The sequence below is a fragment of the Calidris pugnax genome, unplaced genomic scaffold (genome assembly GCF_001431845.1).
Source record: "Calidris pugnax isolate Ruff unplaced genomic scaffold, ASM143184v1 scaffold197, whole genome shotgun sequence".
Classification (NCBI taxonomy): Eukaryota; Metazoa; Chordata; class Aves; order Charadriiformes; family Scolopacidae; genus Calidris; species Calidris pugnax.
In genome coordinates this window covers 2817273-2837943 of record NW_015090936.1, presented here as the reverse complement: position 1 = coordinate 2837943, position 20671 = coordinate 2817273, and the positions used below count along the sequence as shown (strand labels likewise).

The 20671-nt window shown below is 41.5% G+C and overlaps 1 protein-coding gene across 1 annotated transcript; it reads right to left on the bottom strand.

Moving 5' to 3' along the window:
• Positions 1–401: 401 nt before the first annotated feature.
• Positions 402–10393, bottom strand: LOC106893611 (thiamine transporter 2-like). The gene is made up of 6 exons (XM_014951731.1): positions 10287–10393; positions 7378–7532; positions 6229–7045; positions 4533–4725; positions 2869–3010; positions 402–1071 (listed from the first exon to the last, which is right to left on the bottom strand). The coding sequence occupies exons 2-6, from the start codon at positions 7525–7527 to the stop codon at positions 892–894; spliced, it is 1482 nt and encodes a 493-aa protein (XP_014807217.1). The 5' UTR covers positions 7528–7532; positions 10287–10393; the 3' UTR covers positions 402–891.
• Between the last annotated feature and the right edge of the window lie 10278 nt (positions 10394–20671).

Genomic DNA, 20671 nt, shown 5'->3' with positions numbered 1-20671 from the left:
ACTTCTCTGGTTTTAGTCCATGCTACTCAATCCCTTTGATTTCTTTCCTCTTTTTTTTCTTTTCCTCTTGAAACAGGAAGACACTCAGTCCTGAATTTAATTTTACTGGAAGCACAAGGAAAGGAATGGGGCTCTTTCATTTTGTTTTGACCATGAAGTTTTTCCCTTCTGGGCTGAGGTTGCTAGAGACTCAGTACAGTGTTTAGGTTGCAGCTTTCAAATGTGGGCCAAGCAACAGTTGTGGTTTCGCAGTGTTTTAGTGAACCTTCTCAGATAGTGTTTGCAGAACCTGCTTCTCTGCGCTGTTGTGCGCAAAAGGCCGCTTCTGACGTTGAGCTTTTAAATTAGAAGGGAGAAGTCTGTCACGCTTCTGACGTTGAGCTTTTAAATTAGAAGGTTCATTGAATCTCCTGTAGTTAGGTAGGAAAGACTATAATGATGCAAGCACAGTCCCTTCTTCCTGGGTTGAGAACGAGGTATGTGCAAAGGGGGGACAGGCCCTTCACCCACACGCGTAGCGAACGTGCGTGGCAGCAGCTTGCCAACACCTACACGAGAGCTAGAACAAGCAGGGCAGGGTGGACTCTGATCTTTTCCAGCGTGCTCGGTGGGGTGCCGAGGTGGTTGCTCTGTTCTCATGTATAAATAACTGCCGATAAGCTATTTATAGGCAGGTAAATAAGAATCTAAAGCAACTTATGTTCTCTTCTTGGCGCAGAGCCATTATGGTGATCTCTTAGCTGGCATATGTTGTTAGGAAGTGCTGTAGTGATTCAGCGTAGCTGTTCAGGGCTCTGTTGTATGTTGATCTGGTGCTGCTGTTCCCTGCATGCTGCAGTAGGAGCTCTTCTCCCACGAGGGTCTGGCCACGTGAGCCTGTCAGCCTGACTCCTACATCCGTGTCGTACAGCCAGTTACAATCTGCTCTTTTGATTCATGTTCAGCGTGGTTCAGGTGCTCTTTGCAAGATCTTGCTATTTTCCTTTCGCATTTGCTGGAGACCAGCATGCAAAGGCTCCTGATCAAGAAAACCCCAGCTATGATTGCGAAGTAGCTGCCATAAATTAAAAACTGGGAGGGAGAGAGAAAAAGGCAGAAGAATTAATGAAAAACGCATTAGGGAAACGCTGCTTCTTCTGGAGATGACGGACACTACTATTCTGTTTACCTGTGTTCTGGCACAGTTTCTCTATGTTCAAGTTTTTGTTTTGCAATTAAGCAAAACCTTAACTTTTCCAGCAAACAGCAGATCTATGGGGAATGGAGAACTGCCCCTTGGTTCCAGTTCTTGTGCCTCTTAATAAACATCAGTTTATTAAGAGGAAGGGTTAGGAAGAGGATTTTTTTTTTTTTCTATTAGTGCAAAATGTAGAAGTATCTTCATTACCCACATAATCATGAATAATGTAGGTGAAGAGTCTGAGTTGGTCTTCTTTTGCTCTTACTTGCACGTTTCAGTGCTGTTACCACTCTGGCTTCCATAAATATGCCATGACTTTTGTACCAGTATTTCCAACAATGTGGCAAGCCTATTTATTAAGTCCTGCATATTCCTGTCCTTAATGTTAAAGTTTTATTTTTTAGTGTTTAATTCAATTTTTAATATTTTAAAGTAACTTTTGCTTTCTCTGTGTAGAATATCTGAATAGCTTTAGTCTTCTTTAAATCCATGGGAGCAGGAAGCTGCCCCGGCTGAGATCCCATCTGAGAAAATGCAGAAGTCAGTACGTTTCAGCTGACTCCAACATGAATGGAATTGGGTTGACTGAAGTTAGGGACACTGTGGCGAGATAGGATGTCCCACCCTAAATTACGTGCCCAAACTATGGGCAGAAAACTCTTATTATTCACTTTGAGATACAGACCAGATTTACCACTGATCTGGAATTAGAAGGCAGGTGTCCTTGCCACTTGAGCTGAAATAACTCTAATAATCCAGGCTGTGTCTCATGGTCTTGAACTCCCATAACAACACGTGGTTGTGTTGATTCTGCATCTGAGAAAACCAGGCTGAATTTTTGGGCAGAGAAGATGTTATTCAGTGTCCTTCTAATTAGCAAAAGCTGGTCAGATAGCAAGGTCCAGTTATTTTTGCTCTGGTGTATCTGCCCTCAAAAAAGTCAAAGACCAGCATCTGTAATTCTAAAAGCACACTAATAGGCAAGAGGGAAGAATGATGGCTGGCACAAGGGAAGAGCAAGTTGTCTAGATTTCTGTAGATGAAAGAGGGAATTCAATTGTCCTTTGGCACAGCGATTTCTTTCTTGGTAAACTTTTGAAGATTAATTGGCTAAGCAGTAAATGGAAAATAGAATCATAGAATAGTTTGGGTTGGAAGGGACCTTTAAAGGTCATCTAGTCCAACGCCCCTGCAATGAGCAGGGACGTCTTCAACTACATCAGGTTGCTCTGAGCCCCATCCAACCTGACCTTGAATGTTTCCAGAGATGGGGCATCTACCACCTCTTTGGGCAACCTGTGCCAGTGTTTCACCACCCTCACTTTTTAAAAAAAAAATAAAAATTCTTCCTTATATCTAGTCTAAATCTTCTGTCTTTTAGTTTAAAACCATTGCCCCTTGTCCTTTCACAATAGACCCTGCTAAAAAGTTTGTCCCCATCTTATAAGCCCCCTTTAAGTAATAAAAGGCCTCAATAAGGTCTCCTTGGAGTCTTCTCCAGGATGAACAACCCCAACTCTCTCAGCCTTTCCTCATAGGAGAGGTGCTCCAGCCCTCAGATAATTTTTTGTATCCCTCCTCTGGACCCTCTCCTACAGGTCCACGTCTTACCTGTGCTGAGGGCTCCAGAGCTGATGCAGTACTCCAGATGAGGTCTCACCAGAGGGGAGTAAGTTAATAACACTCACCTGAGTCACTATGTTCAGTCCCAGGCCTTTTGAATCCACGACGACTATTGTAAGAATGGTCTGCATCACCAGTGCAACAAAGTTGTTGAATCCAAACATCAAGGCGTAGCGCTCCATGCTCAGATTGACTGCAATCTGGAACCTAATGTGAGACTGGCAGGTCAGTTACTTCACTCTGGGTGGGAGGTTTTTCCTCTCAATTTAGTTGATGAAGAGAAACATACAGATGAAGATTCATACAGGTGATATATCAAGGATGGAATAAATAGTGCTTCATTCGTTTGCATTCTTGTTTACTCTAAATGATGTCTTGACTACAATAGTGCATTCAGATGGGTTTTTTATTTGCCTGTGTTGCTTTTCCAAACCACGCTATCAGGTGATCTGTTTATCCATTTAAGAATCAGATCTCTTTAATCATTCCCTTTGTTTCCTTTCTACCTTCACAAATTGTGCCAGACAGCTCATAAATGAAAGACATGGTCAGACAAAACCATGACCTGATCTGGCATCGGCAGGAGTTCTTCTCTGGCTGGGATGTTAGACTAGAAGGTCACTATGGGTATTGTCTAACCAACTTTTCTATGATGATGTGAATCAGTTCTTGCTTTGTGGCTTGACAGTTGAGGTAACATACCATTTATTCCTGTCGAGAGCCTGTAGATTAGCCTTGCAATTTCTTTTCCGATAATAATTGGAACATCTTTCCTTGCAATATTTACCTTCAAAGTTTCTATCTGAACAAATGTGTGCTAGTCCTGCAATGCTCTTTTGATTTTGATTGAGGCTTTTTTTGTGCAAGCCTTTTTTTTTTGTTTGTTTTTTGGTAGAATATACTGAAATAGCCCAGGTGTGATCCACTATAGTGTACTAACGATCCACCAAAATTAAAATAGAGGGTTCATTTGGCTTCATTAGGTATAATTTTTGTCATGCATTATAGTTTTAACAGTTTTTTGAAATGATATCTGAATAATTTGGGGGTTTGACATAATTCATTGGGCATTTTTGTTAATGAAATATCTTGGTATGTCTAAAAACATTCCAATAGATAAAATGAAGTAATAAAAATACTTTATATTTATTATACAGATTACATACTATTTTTTATTTATTTATTATTTTTCTATTTCTTACAATAGAACAGCTTGGTCTCCTAAGAGATCTTGTCTAAGTTTATATGCCCAATGTTTTCTTTTATTCCCTGTTTACATCATAGTACCATTAAGGGTTTATAGGTATGAAGCTATGTTGGGGAATAATGTATGCTAAATCTTTTTTTGCATTCATGCAATTCATAGCTTGCTAACGAGTATATCAGCAAACTGGTCTAGACATAATTGGATCTTCTTCACTCCTTCGCCAGGAAGGAGGAAAATAGCTTATATGTTTTGTTGTTACTATTGCCTTTAGTAATAAAGAAGACTTATACTTTGTTTAATTTCTGCCTAGGTATGTGTTTGACATCCTTTTAACAGTTTTTTTTAATGCTTGCTTAGAAGAGTGAAAACAGCATAACTAGACATTTAAGTGTCCTTGTCTTTACCTAAACAGTTATGTCTAGCATTAGGTCACCTACCTCTGAGTCAAAGGAGGGATGCCCAAACTTAAAGTATTATTGGTATTTTGTGCATAATAGTAGGACTGTAAGGTTTTATACTTACGTTGCTATTGTTATGAGGAGCATATAGCATGCTTTGAAAATGAGGTAGCCGGCGTAACATGCCCAGATGTTGGTAGTGAAGTGCATGAGAAATAGAGAACCAGCATCTATTGCAGAGAAGATCCCTAAAGCCAGTTCTCCAAAAACGTCCCAGTTAATTTTCATATATTGTACTACAAAAGACGTTACTGAACCTAGAAAAAGAGAGGGGGGGAAAAATGTAAATGTATCTATTCTATAGCCTGTATCATCAAGTCTTGCCACCCTCATGTGCTGAAAGGCAATGCTGAATAATGGAGTAGAGTAGTTCTGAAAAGCACTTCTAATCACTTCTGAAGTCATGCAGGTGACTGGTCACTTTTAGACAACTGCATAAATCAAGTCTCTGCCATTCCTTTCTTAATGTTTTGTTCCACTTCACAGGATAAACTGTTATATAGAAGGATTCATTATTTATCTGTCTGTACTGAACATGTATCTCTAGGGAGAAAACTAGGAACATGATTTGGAACTCAAGAAGAAGAATTCTTCAAGCTTCTACTAGCTTACTTTATAGCTAAGCTAGTAAACAATTGTCTTTTGGTTTAACAGTTTAGGTCTGTGCACTTAAGCTCTTGAAAAAGGGAATTTTGTGCGATATCAAGTGTATGCGTTCAGGGAAATAAGAAAGGATAGGCACTGTTTGCTTTTGGTAGGCCTGCTACACAGACACATCTGTTGCAAAGGTAAGACTATCTATAAGATGTCTATAAGACTATTCATCTTATGGGTCTCATACAATTTTAAACCTTCTACATCAAGAAACAGGCAACTCCATGAGAAAGAGGAATTTGTCAAGAAGCAGACAGGAGTTAAGTGCTTCTAATTCATAATTCAGTTGGTCTGTTTAGTTGCCTACCTCAAGACGAGAGTAATTTTTCATCTTAGAAGTTTCTGTTTCCCCTTAATGCCTGTAAGGGTAACCTGAATAACCAGGTACAAAGTGGACATGTTTATTTTCCCTGGTGGGTCACACCCCCATGTCTTGTGCAAGTTCTCTACAGCAGCACAATACGAGCATGAGAAACACTGCCAAGCCAGGGTGGTATCCTCTGATGTTACCTTTCGATAACATTACTTTGTTTGTGCTGTGTGGACATCTGCTTCCGGTCCAAAAGAGTAATGGTTAACGTCAGTAGCACAATGAATTCAATAAGGTCTTTTCTGCAAATCTCCATATCTTGAAATGACTAAAATTCTTCTTTCCCTCCTGCTGTGCCAGAATATTTCACTAGCAAGATCTTAATGAGAGGATTATGTTCTTTTAGTGTAAAATATTTATGAAAAGCTTTTCATCTGGGTAAGCTGATACTGTTGTTATGGGAACTGTGTGATATTTGTTTGGGGGGGAAAAAAAAACCCCAACAACCTCATCAAAAGAAACACAGGTGCCTCTGAATGGATTTAGCAGTTGGATGCAAGGTCCGTGTGACTTGTACACTCTCTGCATAACAGTAGATGAAGTTGGGTGCTCCAGTTATAAAGAAAAATAGCATAGCTTGCATTTGAACTGTTTTTCACACCTCAGGACTAGATTTTGAATGCACAATGCATACACTGGCTTCCTGGAGCATCTGCAATGGACTGGCACTTAAAAAATGTTCTAAAGTAAAACTTCAGAAGCTGCCTTTGTGATTGATGCTGAGACACCAACTTACTCAGAAAAGTTGCTATTGCTTCCACAGCTCCATTGTACACTGCAGAGCTGTGAGAGGGGGCTCTGAAGTCCCACAGCACTTGGATGTAATTGAGAACCTGGTTAAAGCCTGCCGTGGCCAGAGCCCACCACAGGGACCAGTAGAGAAGTTTCCTAGAGCTGTAGCAGTCCCTCAGGTCCTTGCCCAGCTGCACCAGTACTCTGAGCACGTTGGTGTGGGGTCTGGTGTTACCAGCCTCTGCTTCGGGTGGGGGTCCCCTGTCAGCAGACACGGAGCCCTTGTCCTCCTGGCAGCTCGATGGCCCGTCCGAGCCAACTGAGGCCACAGATTTATCTGGCTCCGGGGCAGGTGGTGAGACATCTTTCCTGTGGAAGAACATACTCTTTTGTGGCATTGGGAGGAAGAAGGAACACAGGAATGCCAGGGACACGGAAGCCAAAGAGATGGCGTTGAGGTGAAAGTAGGAGACGTCTGCCAAGGAGACCAGCAGCTGTCCCAGCACGGCGGCAACGGTGGCTGCAACCAGAGTGATACTTCTGCAATAGCTCGTCACTCTCTGATAGTGATCGGTGCTGACGACGCTGTAGATGTAGGCGTAATAGGCCACCTCGGTGGCTGTTGCCATCCCGTAGAAGAACTCCACCATCTGCATGGCCAGCACTCCCTGTGCGAAGAGGAGCAGGAGCCACGTGATGATGAAGCTGATGCCCTGGAGGAGGAGGACGGGCTTGTAGCGCACGTAGTCTGTAATCAAGAAGACCGGGAAGAGGAGTGCAAGGTAGGAGTATGTCCAAACTGGGTAAATCTGGTTGGTGACCTAAAACAGAAAAGGAAATCTCTGTGTTGTTATTCTGGAGGAAAGGTAGTTCGCTTATTTTAAATGGCTTTGTAGAGAGAAATTTTGCTCTGAAGGAATTCATAAAATATATAACTACACTGAGGCATCATATGACTGTTGAACAGGCGAGTGGATCTTAAATCCATTAAATGGATCTTTTATTTATGCCATCTACTGCAAATTGTAGCCTGTCAAAGCTGGTTATAGCACGCTTTTTTGGTTTTTTATTTGCTTAAAAACTTTGTTTAAAGTTTTACTTTTTTATTTTTTTTGCTGCTCTATGTAGAAGGAAAGGCAGAATAAAGCCATACCTCATCTATGGTCAGGTTTTTATCTGGTCCTGTTAGATAGGGGGTTAGGAAAGGTTCTGATGGTTTCATCATGTAGAAGAATCCATAGAGGCAGAGAATCAAGGTGGGGAAAGTCCAGGTGTTGCTTTTTTCTTGCTTCCAGCAGCCCATGGCCTCTGCAGCAAAGTCGAGGAGGAAGTTTGTTAGAGGGATGATAATGCCCACAGAAGTGCAGAGATGTCTTGTAATTGATTTTTATTTTGTGGTTTCTAATGCTAAGGAGCGCTCTTTAGAGGCTGGCAGTTGGAAAATATTTTTCTTCATAACTTTCAATTGAACAGCTTTTCCTTACGCCTGTCTGCTGTTTCTCTGTCTTTGTAGACAGTGTATAAAGAATGACTTGGAAGATCTTTAACTGGGAGACAGATTACACTCTCATTCAGTCTGCACTGATCAAGCTAACTAGAGGAAAAGCCTTTCCAGACAAAAATCACAGAAGACAGCAGAGTACTGAGATTTCACTCAGCGACTTATCACAGCCAAGCACCGTGGTGAATGTCAATTAACAAGTCCATGATTACTGGGTTGTTTTGGTTTTTTTTCTCTTTTGCTTCCTAGATGTGCATGGCTTTCCTGTTACGGAGAGCTGGTAACTGAGGAGCCTAGTAGATGAGAGTCACTAGTAAATACAGAAAGGATGCCAAGCCAGATCCTCAGCTGGAATTAACTGTCAGAAGTCCAGTTTGGATACAGACATCCCATTTTCAATCTATTAAAAAACAAACAAACAAAAAAAAAACCCACCACATTTGTTGTCACTGAAAGTAATAGTTCACACTGAAATGAAATAAAGCAGATATTTTTGTTCTTGATTCTAGATGAGACTTACAGAATAAATTAAACTTTGCAACTCTGCTGGACAGAGCCCTGAGAGAAGTCAAAATGGGTATGATACGGGGCATGCAAAGGAAACTGTAAGTTATACTCCATATTCATGCTGTTATAGGCAATGTCAGGAATCTAAATGTGTACAATTTATCTTTTGGAGCCCTCTGCATGGTGCTTGTTACCAGCTGGGGTTTCTGTCACTCCGCTTTTGACTTTTACCTCTTTACTTCCCGAGAACTTTTGTCTTCAGGCAAAAGTTTTAGTCTTAGAAAATGAAGTATTTTGCAGGCAGATTTTTCCTCAAACTTCTTCTTGGTAAAAGCTGAAGAAAGATCTCTTCCAAAACAAAAAAAATGTTCACATACCTATTGACTACATCATTCCAGATTGGGTGGGCAGAGGATCCTCTCATAGGGTGTGTGATACATAATGTATAAGGCAGCAGGCATTACGCATCTTCTTTTCTAACTTCACACCATGATAGCACACTTTACTAATGACCTCATGCACTAAGATATGGGTACAGACCAAAGGGAATTGGAATTATTTCATTTTATGCATAATAGCTGACAGCATTGACTTTACAGCAGAAATGGACTTAGCTCTGCAGTGTGAACCACTAGAGGGCAAGATGACCCCAGCAAAGGAAAAACGTGTATGAGAGGAATGTGAGACACATCCAGAGTGCTCAGGTAAAGAAGCATTTCTGACCTTCCTTCCTCCCCCAGTTGTTGTAATAGTTTCTGCTGCAAACATGGCTTTGGCAGGACCAGTTTTGGCCCTGCCCAGGACCACAGTCACTTAGTCATCATAACATCCCCTTGCTCTCCTTTCACATGATAATCATTACAGTGTTACACCACCCTAATGTGGTACTGAGAGGTTTTGAGAAAGGCATCAAGAAGAGGGGCGGTGAAGACCAGCTCTAGCACTGTAATGAAGAACACTTGTACAAGTTAGCCAGGTTGTATTTTTCCCTTCCCAGCCTAGATTCTCTGCTCCAGCCTGCTTCAAGTCATGCTTAGTGGTAACTTGGCAGTGCTGGGTTAATGGTTGGACTTGATGATCTTAAAGGTCTCTTCCAACCAAAACAATCCTATGTTTGCTCTGCCCTCACCAGGCTGCCCGATGCAAAGGCAGTAGGTCTCACAGATCCTTTCAAAACCTCCTGCACCTTGGGAGGTGAGTGGGGCAAACTGCTGTATTCCTGGGGCTCACAGGGTGCTGTGTTGCACCTTTGATGCTGCCCACCTGCGGCAGGGCTGTGCCATCCTGTGCAATACTTTTTAGTTTGAGCTATGTCCAGAAAAAGTTTAGGTGTGCCCTGCTCACCGCTACCCTCCAGTCCTAGCACATGCACTATTTGGGGTTTTCTGCTAAATGTCTACCTCTGTTCTGTAGATTTACTTTTTGAGGCACCTGTGTTAGGCTGGTAGGTAAGTCAGATGAGAAGTTTCCCACCTGATTTAAACAGCTGTGCAGGAAAATGCCTGCTGCTGGTGCTGAGCAGGGAAAGGCACAGCTGAGGGCTGTTTGGGGCAGCCCACTCCACCCTTGAGGAGTGGAAGGTGGGAGCCACTCCATCCACAGCAGGGGGGTGCTCGCCTTGGACCCCAGCCCCCTTTACTGTTGGTGAAGGGCTCTGCTGCAGTCCCAGCTCAGTGCTGCCAGTATAATTGCTCCTTTCTGTATTCATAAACGCAAACCTCTGACAGCGAGATCTCTACCTTGGTGCTCAAAGAGGAGGAATCCAACTTGTTTCACTTCAGTCAGCCCTTATGGTCAATTTGTCTTTCGTAAATCTAGGTTTTTCTTAACTTTTGGAGAGATGGTGGAATGCCTTGGTGTCATTCTGCAGCTAAACAATCCTCTGTTTTCTTGTTTCCCTCCATCAGTTCCTGGTTAGTGCCAGAGCTGTCAGCTCTTCTCCCACACAGCCTGACCCAGCCTCCCAGTTCCCCACCAGATTGCTGTCTTCTTTCCTCCCTTTTTCCCTTGTCACTGTAGGAATTCTGATTTCCAAAGTTCATATGGAATCATACCTTTTCTGCTGGATCTCTTCCTTTCTTACTTCCAAGGGGAAAATCCTCTTTTAGTACTTCCAGTCTTTCTTCTGACTGTCCTGTGTGTATTGCAGCTACTGGACTCGGTTTGGGTTTTGTGCTTTTCCTGTTCTTCTGGTATTTCAGCTTGCTCTCATGACACCTCCTTTGAAACCATTTCCAGCTGGCTTACTTTCAGCACCCTTAAAGGAACAGCCAGACAATCCTGGCCTGCCCTTGCCCAAAGGTAGCAGAAAATTGAGACCCAAACTGCAGTTCGGTGCTTGACTGGCACAAAAGCAATAGAGCTAATCCTGTTCCCAAAGAATTTTGGATCTATTTTACAGGGTATGTGGCTTGGGACCCACCAGTGCCTCAAACTGGTCTATATTAAGGTTGGAGCAGTAGCTATGCATTGGTAACAACAGAGATGAGGGAGAACAAATATCAGTGTTATAAGATTTAAATGTTTCCTCACTAAATACATGGGGTTTCATACTATTCTGGCAGGTTTAAAAAGTAAAACACTTGGCTCTGCTTCTCCTTCACTGCTGTTTGTTAGCAAATTCCTCAGGTCTTTGGCTTAGGCAGGTCAGATCAGTTGCCCAGCTAGACCAGTCCTTTGCCTTCAGCCTTGTCACATTTTGCAGCCTTTTTGCCTCCTGCTCCTCCACAAAGTTACGGGATTAGTGATGTTAGAGGAGCCATCCATGCCTGTTGCCTTTACATCATTTATTTGTTGACCTGTTGTCCACAATTCCATCTAATCCTGCCTGGGACACTTGTGTGAGTTTTTGTGATGTATGTGAAACGGATGTGCGAAAAGGATATAATATTTCCTCTTGGCGCTTTCCTAGCCATCAGTCAGTGTCTGATGCTGTGCTACTTTGGTTCTGTGTGTTTAATTGAACCTGTAGCTATAGGAGGTGGCAGCCCATCTGAGAGGAGACTCTGTATACCTGCATTTGATTTTATTCTCAAGGGCTCTTGCTAAAATGCAGAGAACTTGTGTTGAAGTGAATAGCGTTACTCTGGGTTTGACTTATTGAGGTAAAAATCCAACTCAGATTTCCCAGCACTGCAAAAAACCACCCAAATTCTGTTTTTCCTGTAATGTAATAATGAGAAAGAATGATTTAAGTAATTTCCAGCAATTAATATTTGTTTTTTCTGCTTTCAGATCCTCTTTTATCCTCTACTAGCTCTTCTTTCCATACTCTTTAGTCCATCTTGTTTGTACTTAAAAACTTAATCCTTTTTCACTGATTCACATCTGAATGCCAAATGGAAGACAGTAAAACTGATGGGCTTATGCAAGATTTTGGTCAACTTGAGCCCTATGTCACAAGCTGCTTCCAGCAGAGCTTCGTTGCCGAGTTTGAATGTAGCCTGGTTGGAAGCAGAAGTGTTCTGCTTGGAAGGTGGGCTGGGAGGATCTGTTTATAGCTGGCATCCCAAGTCTGTTCAGCTGGGAAAGGCAAGACTCTGTATGACCTGGAGAAAAGATGCGTTTTGTAGTAAATGAAAGAGTTAATGCAATATGGTTTGTGATGTTTCAAGGAGACGGGAAAATTCTGAGGAGAGAAGGGGAAGGAAAGGCAGTAAGAGAACAAGACTGCAAACCTCTGTCTCTCCGTCTCCTGCCTCTGCTGCCCCTCGGGCTTAATCCTGGTATTATCTCTGGTGCTTCGCAGGACGGCGCCAAGGCTCGAGCACCTCACCTCGGCTGTGCGAGGTACATCTATCTCTGTCTTCAACTGTCTGGTTGGGGCCTGACTTAGGCGCTGGTTTTCGGCTCCCAAATCTCATCTGTGTCTTTACACCTGCATAATTTGGGAGAAGACACTTTGCAAATCAAACCAATGGCTTATACATTTTGAAGAATGCGTACTATACTCCCTTAAAGTAAAAGAGTAAATAGGCAAAGAAAATTTACTGTGGCTAATACTGAAGATTTTTCTCAATTGGTGGTCAAATACAGCCCATGCACAGAGAGGTTACAATGGCAGTTATGAAGATTGAACTGCCTTTCTTGTTGGATTCTTCAGGCTCAGGAGTATTCTCAGGGCAAGTTCATGCTTTGATTTATGGAGGAGCAGACCTTTATCTTTTCTCATGCACTGCATACCCATTTTGGGAACGAGCTGCTGTTTGCAGTCTGAGCCTGAACCCTGCGGTGTGTGGGTGAGGCTTTCCATAACTCGCCTCTCAGCTGAATCTCACACAGGGTGCTCAAGGCGGGGAGACTTTCACATGCTGGGCTCAAATGCTTTCATCTGAGACACTTAAATGCTTATGCAAAGTCTAGTTTTGAATATTTAGCTAGAAAGTACTAAGCGTATTACTTCAAGGGGTAAGTTAAAGAATACACTCAACCAAACTAATGTTTCATGTATTTAGTTTAAATGTAAACTTATAACTACTTCCTTACTAAAGTAATGACAGAACCTTATTTTTCTCTACACTGCTACTTATATTAAGGCCAATGCCCTTCCTTTTTATCCAGTCACTCTTCTTATTCATGTCACTAGAGTGCGCATTGCCATTTGCACTGTGCAAGGTAGTGGTTGCTGGTAGCAGTGCAGGACCTGGAACTAACAGCTGTGTCATTAATCACCACTCTGGGACATTTTGGGGGAGTTAATTCTTCTTTTCTTACAGCTGACATTTTGGTGGTGGCACACTTGGATGTTTGCATAAGCAAGGCCTGGGGCACTTGCTATAATGTGCTACCTACACAGCATGGAGCACATAGAGGTTTTGTGATGAGTTTATATGGACTGGTTGAGTCTACTTTGCTCGCAAAGCCGTGCTTTATGTCCCCTTTTGTACACTGCTAACTTTGGGCCAGTGCTAGATTGAAAGTAGTGCTTTACCTTCTTAAACTCCTGTTATTGGCCAGGAAAAGTTAACTTCAATATCTTTAGCTTTATACAACACTGGTTGGATTTCCTCCTCTTTTGGTTAGAGTTTCATTGTTGAATTAAATGTAGGTGACAGGTCATCACCTGTATAGTTGTGAGAGGCTGGGGAAGTAGCATCTAATTTACGCTGGGTGTCCCCTTGGGAGCCTTGCCAAGACTTTACAGGGACGCATGACATCATTGTTTGCATCACCGTGACCTGCCTTGTAGCTCTCTGTTTTGCTCCATGTCTCTTGCAAAACCTTGTTAGAAACTTTGGTAGGTTTCCAAATAAAGCTGTTTCATGTTGTCTAAGGACTGGGTTTGTTAGTTGAGCAACATCTCCCTTTTACTTTCTCACTCTAATTTGCACAGAACACGCTCTGCTCTCCCAGCTGAGGGGTGCAAAGCAGTGACTCCAGAAGAGTGACAAAGCTGAGCCAGGATATGGTCCAGCCATGTGAATGTGTCTCCTGGTGCTGTTCTGCTACAAAAGTCATTGTTCAAACTGAAGCTGTTTGTGAGTTTTGCTGTATCTTCCCCTTTAATTTATAGGTCTGAGAATGCTGGAAAATTAAATTTTAATATTTTTAACCTTGGTTTTTATGGTTCAAAACTACTTTTGAACAACAACAACAAAATATCAAGCAGGTAATTTGAATAGATGGTAAAACTTCTAGGTCTGAGCAGAAAAATATATTATGTATGGTCTCTCTCTTGATATTGGGGTATATTTTAGCCCTAACAGACAATTTATCTCTGTTGCGATTGTACCAATGGCAAAATACTGTCTTAAATCATTTAAAACAGATAACTGAAGATTGTACCAATGGCAAAATACTGTCTTAAAACATTTAAAACAGATGCAAAAATAGCATGATTCAAAGTTTACTGGACATTGGAAAAAGTCTTCCTGCTGCATTCAGTGAACATTACAACAGCGTAGAAAGGCTTACAGAAGGATAGGTTATACCTTAAGTAGTTCCTTTTGTTTTTCCTTAGATTTTCCTTCCAGATCATCAGTAGAGAACAGGAACTACTATTTTGTCAGTGGGATTCTCTGGGGATTTTCCTTTTATTTAAAATTTTGTTGTGGTTGCTGTAGGTCTACAGCTGACTTTTGTGCAAGTGCTGGCTGTGGGTGGGCGTACTGGGCTCTAGTTTCCCTCTGCCCCACACATAGTGTGTCTGTCTGTTCTTCTACTGGCATAGAAGACGTCATGTTTAAAGGAAGAACAGCAGTTTGGTATTTCTGGATGAAGTGGAGGATAAATGTTTCTGGAGAGAAAGACGTGGTTGTATTTTTATGGCTGCAAAGCTATCTTTCACCATCACTTTAAGATTGTCAATGTGGTTCACAAGTTGGCTTTGTGCTCTTCACTTCTGCAAGCAATGTGGTTGAAACATGTCTATTTTCTGTGGCTAATAAGAACATTTTGTTTAATGCTTCCTTGATATGAGCTACATGTTACATGTAAGAATGAAACAATCGCTTTCATGAAGTACCAAATGCTGTAAAAGTTGTGGCCTGTTTTCTCATCAGTGCCAACCGCAGATCACTCTCATGACAGCTATGAGTTCCACATGACCAACGAGCCAAGTAGTGTCTGGATATAGAGCTTTGGCAACTCTCACTTTTTTTTTTTTTTTTTTTTAATCCCAGCCTCAACTCCACCCCTATCTCCAAGTTTACTACTTGATGATTGGACTTGGTGACTTTGCCAATCTATTTTTATTTTTTTGTAATGATGCTATACGATCTAATTCAATGTGCACTCTTACCTTGTGCTTTAGCCTTTTTTTGCATACTTTTTTCATCTCCAGTGAAGTAACAAAAAGGAAATGATATATAGGTCAAAGAAATCTCATTTAAATTGGTTAATATTTCTGGTGACTAATGGTGTCTTAGTGTGGATTGCCAAAGAGAGATGAGACAAAAAAACCTGAAAGGATTTCTAAGTAACTTTCTGTGTTGAAAGATCACTTTCGGAGGCATGTTCCCTTCAACGCTTATCCGACAGACTTCCCACTAGTGGCAGATTTTGCCGTGTCGTCATGGATGGGCATCTTGTTTCAGAGATGCAAATTTGCATTTGCACAACTTGTGTGTAGGAAGTTTCAGCCCAACTCTACCTTTTTTTTTTTTTTTTTCCTTAAGGTGCATCTCACTACAGACACTGTGGGAGCCTCTGAATCATTGCAACAGCCCAGGTAGTGTACAGCCCTGTTATGTGCACTTCTCAAAATGTGACAAACTAGCTGAATGCTTCATTTAATGCTAAATCTCTAATTACATTTCAGAGAGACTTAAAATAAATGCATCATGCTGCTAGATTTTGCTTGAAAGTAAACAATACTTGTACTCAAAATGTCCTGGATGCTTCTAATACCTTGATTTGTTGCCAGCTCAGAAGAGTTTGGATAACAGTCAGCAAATGCTTGCAAGTTTGAGTGTGTTTTTTTTTTGTTTCAGTGGCATTTTTCTTTTTGGTTGGTTTGATTTATTTTTTTCCCAACAGCGTGTTGGGTTTTGTCCCTTTCTGCAACAGCCCAGGTAGTGTACAGCCCTGTTGGAAAACTGTTATGTGCACTTCTCAAAATGTGACAAACTAGCTGAATGCTTCATTTAATGCTAAATCTCTAATTACATTTCAGAGAGACTTAAAATAAATGCATCATGCTGCTAGATTTTGCTTGAAAGTAAACAATACTTGTACTCAAAATGTCCTGGATGCTTCTAATACCTTGATTTGTTGCCAGCTCAGAAGAGTTTGGATAACAGTCAGCAAATGCTTGCAAGTTTGAGTGTGTTTTTTTTTTGTTTCAGTGGCATTTTTCTTTTTGGTTGGTTTGATTTATTTTTTTCCCAACAGCGTGTTGGGTTTTGTCCCTTTCATGAAGACTTTTTTATTATTATTATTATTTCATCCAAGATTTTCTCCACACCCTTCATCTCCCCGTTAGACCTTTCAAAGGAAGCAGTAGCGTGTTTGGTTTTGTCGCTTTCATGAAGACTTTTTTATTATTATTATTATTATTATTTCACCCTTCATCTCCCCATTAGACCTTTCAAAAGAAGCAGTACAGTGTACGGCTCATATCCTGAAGCTCTGGCCCTGGTTCCCAGGTCCCTCGGTGCATTATATTGTGTACAAGCAGGAAGGAAAAAAGGACTGTCCTCTCATCTGAGGAAGGTGATGTCTAGTTACTTGAGGCAAAGATGTTCATTTTGGAATAGCAAATTTCTGTCAAGCCCAGATTGCTTGGCTTAAAACAACTTGCGTTTGAGCAGCTTTTCTGGCTCTGCTTCTTGCAGCAGAAAACTTGTTTACAGGAGCCCCTGAAGCTTGTGAGCAGCATTGTGTGGTTGGGAATAGCACCTTCCTTAAAGCCATGGTCAAGGGCCTAACCAACAGGGCACTGCTGTGACTGACTGGAGTTGTCCAGTGACTGTCTAGAGTTTTCTGGGCTATCATTAAGGTGAGAAAGACTTTGAAAATGAGGACAAGACAGACATGCTACAGGCAGCCACGGGGAACCTTGTAGAAAGATAGAAAAATTTGCCCTGGCAGATATTTCATTAATGGAAGCTAGGGCAAGACTGCCTTTGCTAGGGCCCCCAAATACCTCCTGTGGAAATCAAGAGATGGGGACCATGATCTAGAAAAGAAGTTTTAAGGGTATAGGAGGATAAGAAAAGCAGTATCTCAGCTGTGCTATGCAAAAGAACCCATAACATTTGGGATGGAAGGACGCAGGGCTGTGGTTTCCTTGGAAAAAGAGCAGGACTCTTGGATAGAAGGAAGTCTGAGCCAGCTGGTTTGGGCAACCATGGTTTAAATCTCCCCAGAGGAAAGTCCCTATAATGTAACTGTGTAGTGCTGAAAACTTGTTTTTTTGTTTGGCAATCCAAAATAAGCAGGTGTTACTGGATATTTTTAAGCTGGCCTTCCAACAATACATGACAAAATACAATTAACACAGCTGGCAGGATAAGAAAAGCAGTATCTCAGCTGTGCTATGCAAAAGAACCATAGAAGTTGGGATGGAAGGACGCAGGGCTGTGGTTTCCTTGGAAAAAGAGCAGGACTCTTGGATAGAAGGAAGTCTGAGCCAGCTGGTTTGGGCAACCATGGTTTAAATCTCCCCAGAGGAAAGTCCCTATAATGTAACTGTGTAGTGCTGAAAACTTGTTTTTTTGTTTGGCAATCCAAAATAAGCAGGTGTTACTGGATATTTTTAAGCTGGCCTTCCAACAATACATGACAAAATGCCAGCTGTGTTAATTGTATACTAAGTACTCCAGAGTGATCAAGTGCTCTAGATGTCAAGTGTGACTTAGTAAAACTTTTAGTCAATGAGCTCTCTTGGTCAACTTAAAACTTTACTACTTCCTGTCACTTAGTTCTTCTTTCTCCTCTTTTCTTTTTAATGTTTGTTTTATTGTTTTTAGGTCAACTAGAGGAAGCAAACATAGAACATGAGGAAAAAAAAGCAGCTTCATGTTTTCTAAATGATCCTCTTCTAAGTTTTAGGCAAAATTATTCAACATGTTTCAACTGAAGTCATGAACAGCTTCAGCCCACCTAAAACTGTATTTCTAATGAAAATGCCAGATTATTTCCCCTATCTATGTTCATGTCCACTAATTGTCAAAATCTGGAATATATCACGTATATCTCTTTCATAATTGCCAAGGAATAGTATCTTTTTCTCCTCTTTCTGATTAATATTTTTTAAGTGCAAACCCTAATTTGTTAGTACTGAAAGGTGTACTGATGTTCAGGCTGTAGATTTTGGTCCCAGCCACTCTTGTTTTCCAGATCTTCTCTGTAGGTCTCTGGGAAACAGCCATGCCACAGCAGTGGAGAAGCGCTGGCCAACATGCATAGAGGTGGTGAGGTGGGGGCTACAGAAAACTAGAAACTTCAGGCTTAGTTTCAATGGGGTTGTATAATGACTCTAGCACTAAAAGGTTGCTACAGCTTTTTTTTTTTTTGGTGAAGATTCCAGGATGTTAGACCATGGTAAATCACATTACTTCTTTTTGTAAACAGGTTTCTTTTTATCTGCAAATAACACCTGGTGGTCCCAGTCCCTTGCAGGAGATGCATATTGTATCCTCTCAAGTGATTCCCTCCCTTCTTCCTCACCTTTGTAGAAGTTATGCAGAAAACTGGTACTTCTTGACTTCTTTAATGGTCAGAAATGTGTTTGTCGAAATGTTTCTTTTGTTGTGTTTGTTATGCATAAAGGCATAAAGACACATACAAATTTAGAATGGAAGGGAGATAGAGCTGTAATAGAGCAAACATAATTTAACCTAGAACTCAGCTTGGTAGGTAGCTTTTAATTGTTTCTTCAATTCACTATTTTTTTCATCCTTCTTTCCAGCTATAGGTTTTGCCTTCAACTTTGAGAGGTCCATTTCTGTGAAAAGGTGGGTGATTATCACGAGAGTCTATAGACAGAGTAGGGTTAATTTTGAAAGAGAGAAATCTGCCCTCAGAACACCAGGTATTCAGCTCCTGTATGTATGTACCAGGAAGCAACTAGCAGTGTGAGGATGGATACTGGGATGTTCATGGCAGATGCATCAGCCTCCTCATAACCTGCAATTTCAATAGATCAGAAGTTAATTTCTCCCAACAGGCATATAATTTGTCCATAATTGCATCAAACAAAGTCACTAAATAGTATTTCTAGATCTGTTCCTTCTGAAGTGCAACGCATAATTAGTGAAAATTGGTTTCTTCCTTCAGATAAGGATTTTTGTCAGTCATGCAAGCGCTGTACCACACAGAATCACTGTCTTGCATCACAGCCTCTAAAGCTCAAGGGATGTTGAGCAAGTTACCTGTGGAACTTTTGTGCTTGGGATTTATTATGTGTTTCGCCATCAGGGATTATGCAATGATTAAATCCCCGCATTTGGCCCTGTTCCTTTGAACTAATGCCTTCTCCTGCCCTTTCCTCTGTCAAAGGTTTCCTAAACCATTGGAAATTACAGAAGGGAATTTCCCCTGTTCAGGTCCGTTCTTCCTGGTTGATCGTCAGTATTACTATAGTGCTTTACTTTCAGTGGTTCAAACAAGGGCAGTAATAGGTAATAAAACAACATCTCATTGCAAGGATGAATAAAAATGGAAATTAGAAACTCTCATGTTTCTCATCTTATTGTAGGGGATAAGTAAAGATATTGTAGACAGTGCCTGACATCAGGGTAGGTAAGAGATGTTTTTATTTCCTTTTTTTAAATCTTTCATGTTTGCTAACACACCTAAACTCATAAAGAAGTGACTATAAACTGTAGTCTATCAATCAAATAGTTAATGATCATAAAATTCTTCTCTGTGTCTCTCCTCAGAAGTTAACGGAATGTTTTAAGCCTCTGTATGATTGTTTTAGAATCTCATAGCAGAGCTGCAGTCAAATAGGTTACCACTGTGGGGCTACAGCTGCAATGCTTTTCAAACTGTTTTCCAAATCATGTACAGCACTGAATTCCCCATATGCATATGGCTTCTCATGTGCAAGATTTTGAATGAAAACACACAACTTTATTGACACAACTCCACATGTATCTAGAAAGCAGGCGGTCTGCTTCTCTGCGGCTCTGCAATGGGGAGAGTGATGGGGAAAGCCCATCCCCCAGAAATAATACCCATTTTTCCACGGTGTTTAGCAAGGTTGAACTATTAAGTCTCTTCGGCACTTCAGAGTTTCAGCAGGTACCTCTGTGATTAAAAGCCCTTTGGGACAAAAGAGAAGCAGCATATTACCAGGGGACAGCAGCCTGGTGACCAGGGGAAGCAGGGACGGAGAGGCTGTAGCTTTGCAGCTGGTGTCTGAGAGTGGTCTGACTCCTCAGCTCTCCTCCTTAACATCCCTCAGCTATTGGTTTCCCAATAGTATCTCGGAAAAGTCGCAGTTTTCCCTGATGTGTTTCCTCTCTGTTTGCAGCTGTAACTGCGTGGCCCTACAGCACTGGCACCCCTCAGCTATTGGTTTCCCAATAGTATCTCAGAAAAGTCTCAGTTTTCCCTGATGTGTTTCCTCTCTGCAGCTGTAACTGCGTGGCTCTACAGCACTGGCACCAGGGCTGTCTTTGCCTCATCTTTTATAACGCATACAGGAGGGGTTTGGCCTGTTCCCTCTGGCCCCTGGAAAAACAGGAGGGGAGGTTGGAAACTTTGATGATCTGTGTTTTGGTGCTTTGTCTTACTGTGAGTGCAGCAATAGGGAGGGAGAGCAGGGTTTGTGAGGGGATCTGAGGAGGGACATTGAGAAACAAAGGAAAAGTTGAGAAGAGACAAATCAGTTGGGAAAGTAAAAGAAGAAAAGGAGAGTTAGACATGACAAAACCAGAAAAAAATAATTTGGGCTTGGGAAGGAACCCAAGTGTAAAATCATGTTTGGGGCAGGGCCACATCCAGTTGAGGTTTGAGTATCTCCAAGGGTATTCAAACTAGGCTTTCACAT

Coding starts and splice junctions, on each gene's coding strand:
- LOC106893611 (XM_014951731.1), bottom strand. CDS start 7,527: ATGGGCTGCTGGAAGCAAGAAAAAAGCAACACCTGGACTTTCCCCACC. Junction 3,011..4,532: donor CTCCTCATAACAATAGCAAC/GTAAGTATAAAA, acceptor GTCTCACATTAG/GTTCCAGATTGCAGTCAATC. Junction 1,072..2,868: donor GACTGAACATAGTGACTCAG/GTGAGTGTTATT, acceptor TCTCCCTCCCAG/TTTTTAATTTATGGCAGCTA.